At 33.9% G+C, this 16,615-nt stretch overlaps 2 protein-coding genes across 4 annotated transcripts; both read left to right on the top strand.

Moving 5' to 3' along the window:
* Positions 1-1,004: 1,004 nt before the first annotated feature.
* Positions 1,005-5,164, top strand: LOC114162367 (LRR receptor-like serine/threonine-protein kinase FEI 1). Of its 3 annotated transcripts, none has more exons than XM_028046232.2 (13): positions 1,005-1,322; positions 1,618-1,753; positions 1,932-2,003; positions 2,086-2,157; positions 2,260-2,331; positions 2,487-2,558; positions 2,640-2,711; positions 2,918-3,024; positions 3,229-3,402; positions 3,507-3,839; positions 4,062-4,310; positions 4,500-4,633; positions 4,707-5,164. In XM_028046232.2, exons 1-13 carry the CDS (start codon positions 1,238-1,240, stop codon positions 4,926-4,928), a joined length of 1,800 nt encoding a protein of 599 aa, XP_027902033.1. In that variant the 5' UTR covers positions 1,005-1,237; the 3' UTR covers positions 4,929-5,164. The 3 variants fall into 3 exon arrangements, with proteins under 3 accessions (XP_027902033.1, XP_027902032.1, XP_027902034.1); XM_028046231.2 differs by having other exon boundaries at positions 1,007-1,322; positions 3,229-3,417; XM_028046233.2 differs by having other exon boundaries at positions 1,008-1,322; positions 1,618-1,757; positions 3,229-3,417.
* A 3,780-nt stretch (positions 5,165-8,944) lies between these two features.
* LOC114162362 ((+)-cis,trans-nepetalactol synthase NEPS1-like) lies at positions 8,945-10,669 on the top strand. Its single transcript, XM_028046223.2, has 2 exons — positions 8,945-9,270; positions 9,870-10,669. Exons 1-2 carry the CDS (start codon positions 9,074-9,076, stop codon positions 10,471-10,473), a joined length of 801 nt encoding a protein of 266 aa, XP_027902024.1. The 5' UTR covers positions 8,945-9,073; the 3' UTR covers positions 10,474-10,669.
* The last annotated feature ends 5,946 nt before the right edge of the window (positions 10,670-16,615 follow it).

Here is a 16,615-nt window from a genome sequence, read left to right as displayed (position 1 = left end):
TTCATATAAACAGAGCTTAGCACTAGAAAAAAAGAAAAAAAAAAAAAAACACTGAATAATTCAATGTGGATTCTCATGAATTAGGAATAACGAGACTCAAATTAAAATTTCCCTCCATCTACTCGCTGAACATTTTAAAATGCCTTCTTGTATTACAATTTCTGCTTGATTTTATTTTCTTTCCTGTACCTTAAATACCAGACACGTTTCTACCACATATAATTCAGTAATAATTCAATAAAGTAATACAATTAAATTAAATCTCTTTCTTAAATATATGATTTCAACATAACATTTGTAATATCCTCTTACATTTCAACACCAACTTCACAAGCATTTTTCTAGAACACAGAGTGAAGAGAGTTACAAACTAAAATTTTCTCCTGCTATGTGTTACCTGTTCAATATGTTCTGAGTTCTAACACTCTTCTTTTATGCAAATAAATTTAATTTAATTATATTGTATTGAAAATAAATTTGCTTTTAGTTTAATTAGCATAAGAAAGTAGCTTCTATCTTGATATTTTTCAAATGAATTGTTACCCTATAATACCGTGAAGCGGTAAAAAAACGATGTTCTTAATTTGAAAAACTCACGTGATGGGTCAGAGTCACATCTCACGGGGCGTGTATCACCAAAACGATGCTCCATGTTTGAGGCTGCCATTTACCATAATCACCTCGTAAAATGTAAAATGTTGATGTTTTTCAAACATTGTACGCCGTTTTTCCCTATAAAACGGAGCTACTCTTAAAATTCGAACCGCACAGGGGCACGCGCTCGTTTTCATAGTTCCAATACACTCCACCTCTACCTCACACGTGTAACACATCTTCCATAATCACTGGCGAGTACTCTTCTTCACCACTTACGCGCGAGTATGATATAACTTTAAAATTGAATGTTTGAATTTGCACAGTGGAACGGCTACTTCCCTCTGCATCACTTTTTATGCCACTTTCAAAGACTGCATTTTGGCTTCACCCTTTGCACGTAAATATTAATTTTTATTTATTGGAGTGAAAAAGAAGCATTCCTAATACATGCTTTCTCGCTCTACATGCTTCAAAAGTTCAAATTATTAGCTTTGCTAGTTTAAAGTTTAATCATGGTGACCCTTTGAGGTCCATATTTTCATCACAACAACTCCACCCACTGGAATCATCACCACTGTTGACACTTTTCCACTCCCACCCAGATAAGTTGTGAGCAAAAGTTTCCATTTTGAAGGCTGGAATGGAAATGGCTCGTTTATTGTTGATGCTGTTGGTTTTTTCCACCATTGATTTATACCCTTCTTCTCTCGCTCTCACGCAAGACGGTGAGAACCTTATTTGAATCGCTTCTGGGTTAAACTTAAATCCTTTTCTGTTTGGGGCTTCTTAGTTGATTATTTACTCACTTTCCTTTATTTACTGTCTTTGGTTGTCATTGAGTCACAAAATAAACTGGCATCGATCATAGTGTGTTTTCATGTTTGTTGTTTGTGATGAATGATTTGAGCCTCTCGGAAAGTTTCTAGCTTTCGGCTTTCACCACATCTGTTCTTCAAAGATGGGGTTAAATAATACACCGTTTAAAGTTTCGAACTTTTGGTTTTTTATTCATCTATTTAGGACACACATTGTTGGAGATCAAAAGCACTTTGAATGACACAAGGAATGTTCTGAGCAACTGGATAAAGTCTGATGAGTCTCATTGTTCATGGACTGGTATCACTTGTCATCCTGGGGAACAACGAGTTCGCTCAATGTATGTAAGCAACACACACTCTTCATTTTCTCTTACAAATCGGTTTGAGAAATAAAAGAGAATTTTCTTCATCAATAATTATTTTCTGAAACTAAAGGGCACTTACTTTCTTCATTTCTCTCCAGAATTATGAGTTTGAATGATATGTTGACACCTCTGTTTGTTTTTTGTGCTTCAGAAATCTACCTTATATGCAACTGGGAGGTATTATATCTCCCAGCATTGGCAAACTCAGCAGACTGCATAGACTGTAAGTAGTACAAGTAACATGTTTCTCTTCAATTCCTTAACTTCTCAAAGTAGAGAGATGTAATGTGTTTGCAATGAATCAGGGCCCTTCATCAGAATGGCTTACATGGAGTTATCCCTAATGAAATTGGCAATTGTACAGAGCTTAGAGCACTGTAAGTGAAAATTAGTATAGTTTTGTTTGAGATTTGTGTGTGAATAATCATGCATGCTTTCATTTTAATGTTTGGACATGCTTCATCTGACTTCATCTATAGGTACTTGAGAGCTAACTATTTACAAGGAGGCATTCCATCAGATATTGGAAATCTTTCTTATTTACATGTATTGTAAGTTCCTCTCTCTTATTTCTGCCTCCAAGAAGTTCAGTTCAATTTGTTAGTAATAATAGTCATTGGTGTTTATCTTCCTTTGGGAAGTTTCTTTGTTTGTGCTCTTGCATTTTCTTTCTCAATTCTCAATCTAATAGAAAGTTAAAATGCAGGGATTTATCAAGTAACTCATTGAAGGGTGCTATACCATCTTCTATTGGTCGTCTTACACAATTGCGTGTTCTGTAAGTCCATTCAACCGTATCTTTTGCATAAAGATAATAGCTTTGGGATTCAGCATATGCTAATTTATGTGCTTGTCTCAGGAACTTGTCAACCAATTTCTTTTCCGGTGAAATCCCTGACATTGGAGTACTAAGCACCTTCAGGAACAATGCGTAAGCACACTTTCCCAATAATGTCATGTACTAATTTAAAAATAATTGCATAACTCAAACATATATGAAGTAAAGTAGATGGAGTTGCATTACATGTTACCTGATGGTAACATTCCACTTAATTTTCTAGGAAATAATTTAAGCTTTCTAATTTTTTATACAATTTAATTTAAGCTTCTATTTATAAATTCATTGCACTTGAACAGGTTTATTGGGAACTTAGATCTTTGTGGGCGGCAAGTTCAGAAACCATGTCGGACATCACTTGGTTTCCCAGTGGTGCTACCACATGCAGAAAGTGATGAAGCTGCAGGCAAGTCAAATCCGATACTTCATATTTTTAGCAATAATGCTATGTCCTACTACAGTATCTACATATCAATTATCGTAATTTTTTATAGGGTAACGTTATACTAAGAGTAAAAAAGATTATATTTTTAAGCACCCTTTGACTTATTAGATCTCTTACAACCAAATTTACCAATTGAGCAATAACTGTTGAATCTGTATGATGCAGTTCCTGCTAAAAGATCTCCACATTACGTGAAGTGGCTGTTAGTTGGTGCAATAACAATAATGGGGCTTGCACTTGTTATAACTCTTTCGTTACTATGGATTTGCCTGCTGTCAAAGAAGGAAAGAGCTGCTAGAAAATACATAGAAGTTAAGGATCAAGTCAACCCAGAATCAAGTAGGAAGGATGATGGTATTTCAAAATAGCATTCTCCTTTACAAAAAGTAAAAAGAAAAGTTGTCTTTTTCTTCTTTGTAAATGCTCACATGTTATTGTAACAGGTACAAAACTTATCACCTTCCATGGTGATCTGCCATACACATCATGTGAGCTCATAGAAAAGTTGGAGTCTCTCGACGAAGATGATGTGGTAGGATCTGGAGGATTTGGTACCGTATATCGAATGGTGATGAATGATTGTGGTACATTTGCTGTTAAGAGGATTGACAGAAGCCGTGAAGGTTCTGATCAGGTTTTTGAGAGGGAACTAGAGATATTGGGTAGCATCAAGCACATAAATCTAGTTAACCTTCGTGGTTACTGCAGACTTCCTTCTACCAAGCTTCTAATCTACGATTATTTGGCCATGGGAAGCTTAGATGATCTCTTGCATGGTATGCAACATTTTGTATAAACCATCTATATCTTTTTTTTCCATAACCTGAACTGTTCTCTTGGAGGATCTTCTGGTACTGATAGAAATGGAAATTTTTGTGGCATTGTGTAGAATGAGGTCTAGGAAAAGGGATGAGTTTGTTTATTATGATTTCATTTCATGATGACATGCCCTTCAATTCTGCAGTTGCTAACTTTTTGTTGAATCCTTTCTGATTTAGAAAACACTGAACAATCACTGAAATGGAGTACTCGCCTTAAGATTGCTCTTGGTTCTGCCCGGGGTTTGGCTTACTTGCACCACGACTGCTGCCCGAAAATTGTGCACCGCGACATAAAATCCAGCAACATCCTTCTTGATGAGAACATGGAGCCTCGTGTCTCTGATTTTGGTCTTGCAAAGCTTTTGGTTGATGAAGATGCCCATGTTACCACAGTGGTTGCTGGCACCTTTGGTTATCTTGCACCAGGTATGTATTTAGTTCCACACACCAGCAGAATTTCATTTAGATTCTTGTCACCCTTTCCAGGGTTTAATGAAATTCTTGAACTGAAATTTTCTATAAATGTAACGTTTTTATGTATTTTTTGGTGTCAGTTTATTTGTATTGTAGTAGCTAATCTAATGAGAAATAACATTTTACTGATGTCAACATTAGAGTATCTACAAAGTGGAAGAGCTACTGAGAAGTCTGATGTGTATAGTTTTGGAGTTCTGTTGCTAGAACTTGTAACTGGAAAGAGACCAACAGATCCTTCATTTGCAAGGAGAGGTGTAAACGTTGTTGGTTGGGTAAGTCCTAACTCATTAACTGCAGAAATGAAACATGAACTAGTGTTAGAAAACTAATAACGATTGTTTGCAGATGAACACGTTCCTGAAAGAAAATGGATTGGAGGACGTACTAGACAAAAGATGTAGTGATGCAGATGTAGAATCTGTGGAGGTAATTCTTGAACTAGCAGCAAGTTGCACCGATGCAAATGCGGATGAACGTCCATCCATGAACCAAGTGTTACAGATACTGGAACAAGAGGTTATGTCTCCTTGCCCAAGTGATTTTTATGAGTCACACTCAGATCACTGATAAATGACTCGACCAACTTCAAGATGCTACGCTAACAACGATGTAAATTTGTTGTAGTGAATGACGAATGTGCAACCTTAGTAGTTTGACATTGCAATGGTTCTGGTTCTTTGAAAAGACCTCCATTGAAATGATTGTGGTTAATCAACAAATTCATGTTGATTGCAAAAACAGAACAGTTAATCAACATTATTTAATGGTTAATGGTTTTTTTTTTTTTTGCCTAAGAAGGTGGACATACATGAATCTCTTGTTTAACAAGCGAGGGTTAATTTATTGCTTTCGAAATCATCATCATCATGTTTATCCAATTGGCACAGATATGTAGGAATTTATGATGGTAGGGCCCAAGTCAAACTAGGTTACAAACACCTGACTCATTAGGTTACAAAACCATCTAGTCGCTTCATCTTTCATTTTTAGATCACGTAAGAACGTGTCTAGTAGTATACTTTAATTCATATGACCCAATCTATAAATTATCATAGCGCACCAAAAATATGGACCTAATCATATATGTTTTTTTGTACAATGAACAAATATGTATTCAAATTGTTTTCAAATTTAATAATTATCCAAAATGTTATTTAAGTCTATTTTAATGAATTTATTTTAAATTTATATTTATATTTTTAGATTTTAAGTTCAGTCTACTTAATTAAACTCTGATTAGATATGAACGAATAATTTATATGTTTTCAAAATTTTAAACTAAGGTTGTGTTTGGATTGAGAAATGAAATTGAGAAAGTGAATTAGATTTGAAGATGAATAAGAAATTGTTTGAATAAAGGAAAATTTGGTATGATTTGATATGAAAGTATGTGAAATTTATATTATTATTATTATTATTTATTTTATTTATTATTATTATTTTAATAATAATAGTTAATATTTTATCATGTTTATTATAAAAGTATAATATATGTATTTTATTAAATCTAGCTTCTTTCTGTATTTTTTTTTTTTGCAAATCTTTGTATACATGTGAAGAAAGTTTTTAGTAAAATCTTATCTCAAAGAATGTGCATTTGTGTCTTGAATTTCTAACTTTCTTCTTAAGTCAACACATGTTGTGTTTCTATCATGGGAAACAAATACAAGTTAGAAAAATTTAGGTAAGGTACAACTAACTTAGGTGGAACTCAGTTTATTCAAGTTTTGGATTGAATTTAAGACATGTAAGGTTGGATCATGTAAGGCCTACCACAAGTTTAGTTACACTATGTCAGACCTAAGTTAATGATCGTATGATAATACATGAACAAATAAAGGGACGGATAATTGTAGTAGCACTTGAGTTGGGAGAAGGTTAGTGAAAACCTAAAGGAGCAGTTAAACTAAATGATGATGTGTTATTAATTTTGAAAAAGTGTATAGATGGTCAATTGTAAAAAAAAATGAAAAATTTATTGGGATGTTACATTTGTGCGTAGGATCTTTTAAAATTAGAGTCAAATTTTCTCTAAATAGGGGAGAATGATAAGGAATCTTCAAGTGAGATGAATTTGAGGACAAATTCTCTTTAGTAAGGGAGGTATGATAGAGGACTATCTCCTAAACTTCAAGTGGCATGAATTTGAGGACAAATTCTCTTCAAGAATGAGGGTATGATAGAGAACTATCTCCTAAACATATATAAAAAGAACTAAAGGAAGAAGATTTGCAATTCAAAGGATCTATGACAAAGTCAAAGATCAAAACAAGTCCCTTTAAAGCTTATAATGTGTCATGAAGTAGGAAATTTAAAGAACATGAAGATCATGAACACATTTGAAAAATAGATTTTAGAAAAATTAATTTAGGTTTCTATATTTTTGGACTTTGGGCTTTCTTCCAGAAATTAGAATATGTTTTTATGTTTTTGGGCTTTTTTTCTTTCTTTTAGAGTTTCTAGGTTTTCTTAAACTTATGTGCCTACATATAGAGGTACTAAAAACTAATGTAGACACTTTTAGTCATATATTGAATTTTATTTCATTTAAGAGACGATTCTCTCTCTTTGTTCTTGGTTTAGGCCTCGAGTTTTTATCAAAGATTAACACTTTTGTGGCAAGTCTTCACTTGATTTATCAATCTGCTAGATTATGACATCCTTCATCCTTGTCATCATTGTTTTATTTCGCATTCTTCTCTCTGAATTATTTTTTTCATCTCTTTGGAAGATTCAAATTCATAAATGATCGTACTTTTTCTTGGATAGGATCATATCAGAACACCTATGGACTAGTGCATAGTAAAATCCAAATTCAAATCAACAAATTTTCCACAAAACCGAAGATCTAATTACCAAATGATGTAGGTCTTGTTTTGGATTTTGGGGTGGAATTTCTTGTGGACAAAAATGGGAATGAACCCTAGAAAATTGGGGGAGCATGCTTGCAATGTGAACAATTTGGATGCACAAACAAAAAAAGGTGATGGACGAACGAAGCCACATACACATGAAAACACGAAAAATTAACCAAACACGAGTAGATTAGGAGGAGGGGATGAATTCCAAACACGAATCGATCGGAGAGTGGAGCGAATGGAGGAAGCCACTCGGGGATAACGCCAAGATGAGTGAAGGGAAGGTTGCCACTTGAGCTGGAAACTCAAGATAAAACCATTGCCGCCACTTGGGTGAGAGAACCCAAGATAAGACTAAGGAGAATTGACACACTCAAAGGAGTAGAGCAACTCTCAATTTCATCAAATGTGTCTTACAATAAAAGGCAAGCATCTATTTAAAGTTTGAGAGTAAGTTGCCCTAAAAATAGAACAAGTTAAACATAGATTAAACAAAACATAAATACAAAAACGTGCTCGCACTCGTTGGGTGTTCTTACTTATGTTGCGTGCTTGCAGCCCTTGCAACTATGACACTGAGCGTCATTCTATTGGCGTTGGACGATGATTGTTGGGTTGATTTGAATGTCCTTCTCTTCATTGCCCTTTTCCTAGTCATGTCTACATCACAAAAGTGCTTAGAACCTAACTAATTGATAAAGATATTTGAAAATTAATCCAAAAAACAAATAACCAATTAAAATAACAATTTGTATGATTGATTTGTATCTTCTCTTTTAGAATCAAGCAATTAGATTTGATTTACAATTTGAAACTTTGAAACTAACTCAAAGTGAACCAAAATAAATTAAAATCAAATATTTAAATATTATTATTTATTATTGATTTAATTACTCCTTTTATCCTTATTTTCATTGAAAAGTTGCAAGTAAGTTTTCACTTTTATTTTTATTTCAATCAAGTCAAAATAATCTAAAAGTTAACTCAGTTAGATCTTGTTCGTTAGTACGTTGTCATGTGTTAGTTTGCTATTTTTTTTTCTTTTAATGTCGTTTGTAAAGTATTAACAAAAATATTTAATTGAATTAATTTTTCAAAACTTATAACTTGATTGAAACAAAAATAAAAATGAGAACCTACTTGCAATATTTCAACAATATAAGAATTAAATGAATAATTAAATCTTTATTATTTTACTAAGATGTCCATGAAAACAGACATTATTTAAAATAAAGTGAATAAATCTTATCATTATACTTTTTACAATTTAAAGAAAATTATATATATATATATATATATATATATATATATATATATATATATATATATATATATATATAATCTATTATATTAGTAAGTATTATATTGATAACATGCATTTAGAATATGAATTTTTTATATTATAAAAGTAAATAATTCAGAAAACATTTTTTTCATTAATATGTGTTTTCATACTGTAATAAAATAAATAATAATTAAAATATAAAAATAATAAATATAAATTAATTAATTTAAAGCTGCATATAAATTTTAATTTATATTTTAAAATTTATTTTTAAATCAAATTATTTTAACAAAATTATTTTACAAATTATTTTTTAAAAATATATCACAAATTTATAACTTTTACTTAATTGTTTTTTTTTCAATCTAAATAATATATATTTTGCTGTCCTTATCTACTTACTTTCCCTTCGGTTCAAAGAAAGCATAAAAAGAAATTGACGGGCAAAATGAGGGGCGTGAGAGCGTGACCCCAGAAATTGGTGGGTGAAATAAGTATCATTCTCCTCCGAGAACTGTGTATATATATGAGTATACCAGATTAGGCTTCACCCAGGAAATAATAAAGAAATGGCTGACTCAGCTAACTCAATGCAAAACAGAGACCAAAAGTTGGCCGGAAAAGTTGTCATTGTCACCGGCGGAGCTAGCGGCATCGGCGAAGAGACGGCGCGTCTGTTCGCCAACCACGGTGCGCGAATGGTGGTGATTGCAGACATCCAAGATCAACTGGGCAACCAAGTCGCAGCATCCATAGGCTCTCATAGGTAACACAAATTCTTGCATACTCTATAATCAAATTTCTCATCAACATTTAGAGAGTATAAATTGAATAAGAGAAAATATATTACACTATAATCAAATTACCATAGTTTTCTTAGTTTATTATATTAAAATTTAGTTTTCTTAATTTTTAAGAAACGTATTAAATATATTTAACTCAAATTTTACTTAAAGCAGTAGGAAGAAAAGAAATACAGGATAAAAATCTGAGTAAATCATCCTTTGACTAAAATGTAAAATATACAATAGGTCAAATTATGATTTACAAATTGATTAATTTGAATATTTGTGGTGGAAAAACCTGTTCGCATCTCTGTGAGTCATAACAATTTCTTTAGTAATAACAACCACAGATTTAACAACCACAAATTGGTAATAATTATTTTGGTACGTGCCAAAGTATAATAAAGCTAACAAAAATAAAGCAAGCACGTGTCAAAATGTTGTAGAGTCCACTCCCAACTCAGCCAGCTTATAAAGTTTTGAAATTAAAGTTCATTGACTAAAAATCATTGATATTTAACGTATTGTATAAAATAATTATAAAAGAAAAGTGTGAGTATTAATTTATATTATACTACAGGTGCACCTATATCCATTGTGACGTGAGAGAGGAAGAGCAGGTGAAAGAGCTGGTGGATTCAACGGTCAACGCTTATGGTCAATTGGACGTGATGTTCAGCAATGCCGGCATCGTTAGTCCCTCCGACCAGAAAATCCTCGACCTCGACTTTTCCCAGTTCGACCGTCTCTTCGCGGTCAATGCCAGGGGCATGGCGGCGTGTGTGAAGCACGCCGCGCGCTCGATGGTGGAGCGGCGCGTGAGGGGCAGCATCGTATGCACAGCGAGCGTGGCGGCGTCGCAGGGCAGCGTGGTACGCACGGACTACGTGATGTCGAAGCACGCGGTGAAGGGGTTGGTGCGTTGCGCGAGTGTGCAGCTGGGGGTGCACGGTATCAGGGTGAACTGCGTCTCACCGAGTGGGTTGGCCACGCCCTTGACGCGTGCGGCGCACGCGACGATGGAGATCGAAGAGTTGCAGAAACTGTATGCGCAGAGCTCCAGGCTGAAAGGCGTTGTTTTGAGCACCAAACATGTTGCGGATGTGGTGCTGTTTCTCGCGTCCGGTGACTCCGAGTTTGTAACCGGACACGATCTTGTGGTGGACGGTAGTTTTTCATTTTGACGGTGTTTATACACGCGAGTGTTTATTGTATTGTTTGTGTCATCTTTTTCTTTTTTCTTCTGTTTGTTTGTCTGAAAAATAATTGTCATTAACGAACTTGGTTGCTGTTCAGACAAGTGTATGTATATGCTGTTAGTTTTTGTACCTTTGTGTATTATATCTTGTCATTCATCTTTAATATGTTCTTTCAACACGACTTGGGGTGGTAGAATGAAGACTTTGAAGATCCAAGAGAAGATTTTTTTTTTCTTTTTCCGGTTTTGATAATAAATCTTTATTTTACTTGTGGTATTATCTTAAATTTGTGTGCTGGCCCATGGAAGACCGAAGTGAAGTGAAGTATAGAAGACTCAATAAATTGTTTGTTTTAGTAGTCGTTCCAACCCTACACCCAAAACAGTTTGCTTGCTTTATCCATTACATTGATTTAAAAAAAAGAATTAAAAATATATTAATTGATTATTATTAAATATAATTGAATATATTGTAAATTGTAAAAGTAGACTCATTCTCTTAATGTATTATTACAAATAATAATAGATTATTTATTTGGAATTTGTTTGAAATATAAACATGCGAAGATAATTCATTATCAGTCAACTAATCAATTAGATTATTCAAATTGAATTTTTATATTTAATTAAAAAAATATAATCAATTATTTTTATAATATTCATAATGTCCATTTTGACATATTTTTGTGCGTTTATTGTCATTAATAAAAGAACTATTTTCTAGCTTTTATTTTGTTATATTCTTAAGTTTAATGTGTTTTATATTGTTTTGTGTTTTAGTTATTTTATGTTTGTTTTACCTCTAATATCTATTTTAAGTGAGTTAAATAAGTTAATAAGAAGCATTTGTTGTAGAGGAAAACAAGCAAGAAATCAAGAGAGCATGTTTTGGACAACAAAAGTTTGATTTTGAGCCAAATGCCCAAGTCAGGCGCTAAGGAATCGCGTCCACTACTAGAAAGTCATAAATGAAAATTAGTTGCAGAGCATCATAGCGCCTGGCAGTGGAGGAGTGCCGCCAAAGGATGACTCTTTGATGTTGCCTATTTGACTGATAGTGTTTGGCAATGCTGAGATGGCGCCAAGTGATGACGACGCCGACATGTCAAAAATGGGTATTTAAACATGAGAGATTCCTCATTTGGCATGATAGAGAAATACTTTTAGGTGCTTAGAGAGCTTCTTGGAGGTGTCTAGGAATATTGGGAAGCTCTCCTACTCCTCCTTGGGTCTTCTCCTCCATTCATGGTGGTTTTCCCTCTTTTGGAGTTGGAGAGGAAGATAGATGCAAATTGGAGATGGAGACGCGAATGAGAGACACAAATAGAGCATGGAGCATGGAGCATGGAGCATGAAGTAGTTGCCAAGAACCTTGGGACAGAGCTTGCATCTTCTCTTTGGTTTCGATCTCTTCCCTCTTTCTTCTATTTGTAAACCCTAGGTTCTCCACCATGGAGAGTTAAACCTGTTAGGTAAACTTAAATAGAATAAAGTTTATGTTATAGCCGCTGTTGGTAGTTAGTATACTAATCATTTATAGTCGTTGGGTAGTTAATGTACTAGTTGTTTATAGCCGTTGGGAGTACAACAGACAAAAATTATAAGCCTATAAATTCTATTGTTGATGACATGAATAAGATAACAACGAAAAGTGAACAAGTTTTTCATCCAAGAGCCTCTTTCTCCTAACAAAGTGGTATCAAGAGCTAGTTAGACAGTTTGGGAGCTAGATAGCTAGGTTGTTCTTAAGTGTGCAATAAAAAAAAGAGAGCCAGTTGTCCGAGTGTCTAAGTGAAGCAAATAGTAAGAGAGAGTGATGGCCAATAACAATATGTCCTTACACCAGTTGACATAAAAAACCAATTGTGATAAGTGGAGCATGCAGATGAAGGCCTACCTCAGATCCCAAGACGTATGGGATGTAGTTGAAGATGACTTCGAAGAGCCAACGAATTTTGATGAATAGACGGTCGCCCAGATTACTACATTGAAAAGAACATGAGTCAAAGATAGGACAATTATGTATGCATTGTACCGAGCTATGGACGATACATGCCTTGAGAAGTTAGCAAATGCTACGACTTCAAAAAAGGTATGGGAGATCTTGGAGAAAACATATAAGGGAGATGACCGTGTGAAATAGGATCATCTCAAGCTCTCAAAGGAGAGTTTGAAAAGTTGTTGATGAATGAGAACGAAGGGGTGGCTAAGTTCATATCTTAGGTGGAGACTATGGCAAACCAACTCGGTAAGAATGGGGGGTCGTTACTTGCAAACTAAGCTGTGGAGAAAATTTTGAAGTCATTGACAATTGGCTTCGACAACATTGTGTGTACCATAGAGGAATCCAAAGACCTCTTATAAATCATGGTCGATGAGCTTGTTGGGTCCTTGGAAGCCTATGAACAAAGAAGAAGAAAGACGAAGGAGGACTACTTTGGCCAAAGACTCTAAGCAATGACAAATTTCAAGGAGAAAAAGGTGTTTGAAATTCAAAACAGTCGTGGTAGAGGAGGAAGAGATCACGGGAGTCAAAATCGAGATCCTGGAAGTAGAGGTCGAGGACGTAGTGGTCAAAACCGAGATTATTACAAAGACGGCGTTGTTGGCCTGCAAAATTGGCGAGGTTGAGGTCAAGTTCGAGGCCGAAGAGTTCGGTCAGGCAATAGTGGTGAGTGCTACAAGTGTGGCAAGTCTGGTTACTATGCAAATGAGTGTAGATCGGCTAAATGTTATAACTGTGGTAAGGTCAGTCATTTTGCAAAGGATTGTCGATCTTAAAATAGGAGAAATGAATCAACCAATCTTCTTATAGAAAAGGTTGCAGAACAAGTAGGAATATTGTTGATGGCTAGTAGCGAAGCAAACTTGACACATGATGTGAAGAGCTCGGCACATGGTGGGAAGAGTTTGGCAAGGGAGGAAATTGATGAGTGTGAGATGTTGCTGATGAGGAGCTCGGATACCGAGCTATAACACAAATGCCGAGTTTGGTTTGAGTTGCCAAAACAACTTAGTTTGGTATCTAGACGCTGGAACTAGTAACCATATGTGTGGAGATGAAAACATGTTTGACGAGCTCTCCAAAATAGAGGTCCAACATGTGTCATTTAGAGATGCTTCCAAGGTGATGGTAAAAGGACGAGGTACAATATTTTTTTCTTAGAAGAATGGACGAATTGGGAAAATTTGGGACATGTACTATGTACCCGACCTCAAAAGTAACATATTGAGTATAGGGCAATTAATGGAAAAGGGGTACTCGGTCATCATGAAAGACCGAGTACTAGAGTTGAGGGATAAACTCAGACACCTTATTACCTGAGTCGGAATGAAAGAAAATAGAATGTATAAACTGGAGTTGGGGTGTTTGAAACTTGACGTCAATGATGAAGCCATGAAGTGACATTTTTGATTTAGCCATCTATATTTTGGAGGGTTGACCGAGCTAGTACAAAAGGAAATGGTGCATGGATTGCTAAATATAGAATTTAAAAAGAATTTATGCAAAGATTTTATACTTGGCAAGCACCAAAGAACTCTATTTCCAAATATAACTAAGTATTAGGTGAAGGAACAGCTCGACTTGGTGCATACAGATGTCTGTGGACCAATTACTCTTGTATCTTTCAGTGGTAAGAGGTAATTTTTTAACATTTATTGATGATTTCTCTCGGAAGACATGGGTTTATTTTTTGAAGGAGAAATATAAAGTATTCGGGGTGTTGAAGAAATTTAAAGTAATGGTTGAAAATGAAACGAGCACAACAATTAAGGTTGTTCGGTCAGATAGAGGAGGTGAATATATATATCAACCGAGTTCATGAGGTACTATGAGGAGCTCGACATTAGAAGACTTTTGACAGCTCCATACTCACCACAACAGACTAGAGTTGTTGAAAGGAAGAATCAGACCATTCTCAACATGGTTCGAGCAATGCTGAAAGGTAAGAATATGTTAAAAGAATTTTGGGCTGAAGTAGTGCAGTGTATAGTATATGTGCAGAACCGGTGTCCTCATGCAAAGCTCAATGGACAGACACCACATGAAGCATGGAGTGTGGAAAGAAACCATGTGTATCTCACTTGAAGGTATTTAGAAGTGTAACATATGCTTATGTTTCAGTGTACTAAAGAACCAAGCTCGAGGATAGAAGTAAGAAACTTGTTTTTATTGGATATGATGATAAAATAAAGGGGTATAAATTGTTTAATCCAGTAACAAACAAAGTACTTATGAGTCGTGATGTTGTAATAGATGAGGAGAGAACATTAATAATAACATAGCTTCATATTCATATATATAGTTTACATTTCTATAATTGTTCATGAAATATTACAAAAATATATATTTGTAAAATATTAAGAGTTCTACATTAGAATAGAAGATTATCTATATTTTTAATATCTTCTAAACATATTAATAGAAATTATCCATGAGTCAATCTTCAGAAGATCCACCAATAATATCCCGAACAACTCTCACTGAGCAGGTTCCTCTTCTGCTCATGCAACAGGTACATATGAAAGAAAAATATGAAAGGGGTGAGGTCTTTATAAGCCTTAAATATCAATCTTAATAAACTCAACAAACAATACAGACACCGGGGGCCTAGATTTGGACCTACAACCACAAAACTTGATCTTGTTTTACCAGACATATGGATCCATATTCCACTTCTGATGATCCAATCTGAACATCAAAAGTTACTTTGGGAAGTGATTAGGTAGTTGAGTATTTCTCATAAAATATTGGTACAGTCATAATTATTTCTTTCTCGAGAATATTAGCCATTCATCGACTCACAAAAGAAATATATGCTCACTACCTAACCTTGGCGATGCCGAGCAGGTATCGGATAGTCCCAAGTTTGGCCTATGAATATCCTAGTCCAGGGCGCTATTCTGAACTATCCAGATATTCACCTACTTGGTAAAACTTCCTTAGACCCCACCATGGTCCCTGCCTTTCATCCCGCAGTGTACCAAACTGTGACTTCCCAAATACAAACACTTTGACACTGGTTTAATCTCAACTTATTGAAACCAAACTTAACTTTTACTTAACTGACATACTCTTGGATATTTTCAAAGGTCATAAAATATGATGATTATCAAATCATGTCATTGTATAAACTATACACAAAGAATATAAACAACGATAAAATGTAAATAATGATAAAATAATATTTACTTTCACTTCAGAATTATTTATTTTTTAATTGTAAAAATAATGATAAAATAAGAATCAAAGCAAAAACTTTAAATAAATAATTAGATAAGGATAAGAACGTTATAAATAAACAAAAATATAAATTAAACAGAACCAATGCGTAACTGGAGATTAAATAAAATAAATAAACAAGACCAGTACATAACTGGAGATAAATTAAATTAAATAAAATAAATAAATAGGACCAATTCGTAACTGGAGATAAATAAAATAAAATAAATAAACAGGACCAGTGCGTAACTGGAGATAAATAAAATAAACTAAATGAACAAGACCCGTGCATAACTAGAGATAAATAAAATAAAATAAATAAATAGGACCAGTGCGTAACTGGAGATAAATAAAATAAAATAAACAAGATCAGTACATATTTTGAGATTAAATAAAATAAATAAATAAACAAGATTCGTGTATAATTAGAGATTAAATAAAATAAATATAAGAGGATAATAAATGAAAATAAGTTAAATAAAAGTAAATAGAATAATATATGAGTCAAAATAAATAAAAGATCAATATAAAACCCATGAGTTTATCAAGATTAATATAAAAAGAGTTTAACCTTACTCTCCCCTTACCTTATTGATTGAAGGACACACTAATAATATTTGTAGAGAACTAGGATTTCTTTGAATCTTTACTCTAAATTTTCTCTCTCTTCTTTCTCTTTCTTTCTCCTTTCTTTCTTTTCTCTTTCTCTCTCTTCTTTCTTTCTCTCTTTCTCTCTTTCTCACTTTCTTACCTTCTCCCGTAACTTCTTCTTTCATATATATATATATATATATATATATATATATATATATATATATATATATATATATATATATATATATATATATATATATATATAGCCTGCATGTGCTTATCATCATTGCATTCATTAATTAAGAGATAA

This window comes from Vigna unguiculata, chromosome 9 (genome assembly GCF_037176805.1).
Source record: "Vigna unguiculata cultivar grain cowpea cultivar isolate G323 ecotype 2 chromosome 9, ASM3717680v1, whole genome shotgun sequence".
Taxonomy (NCBI): Eukaryota; Viridiplantae; Streptophyta; class Magnoliopsida; order Fabales; family Fabaceae; genus Vigna; species Vigna unguiculata.
Note: the sequence above shows the minus strand (reverse complement) of the source record. Positions and strands in the feature narration are given on the sequence as shown.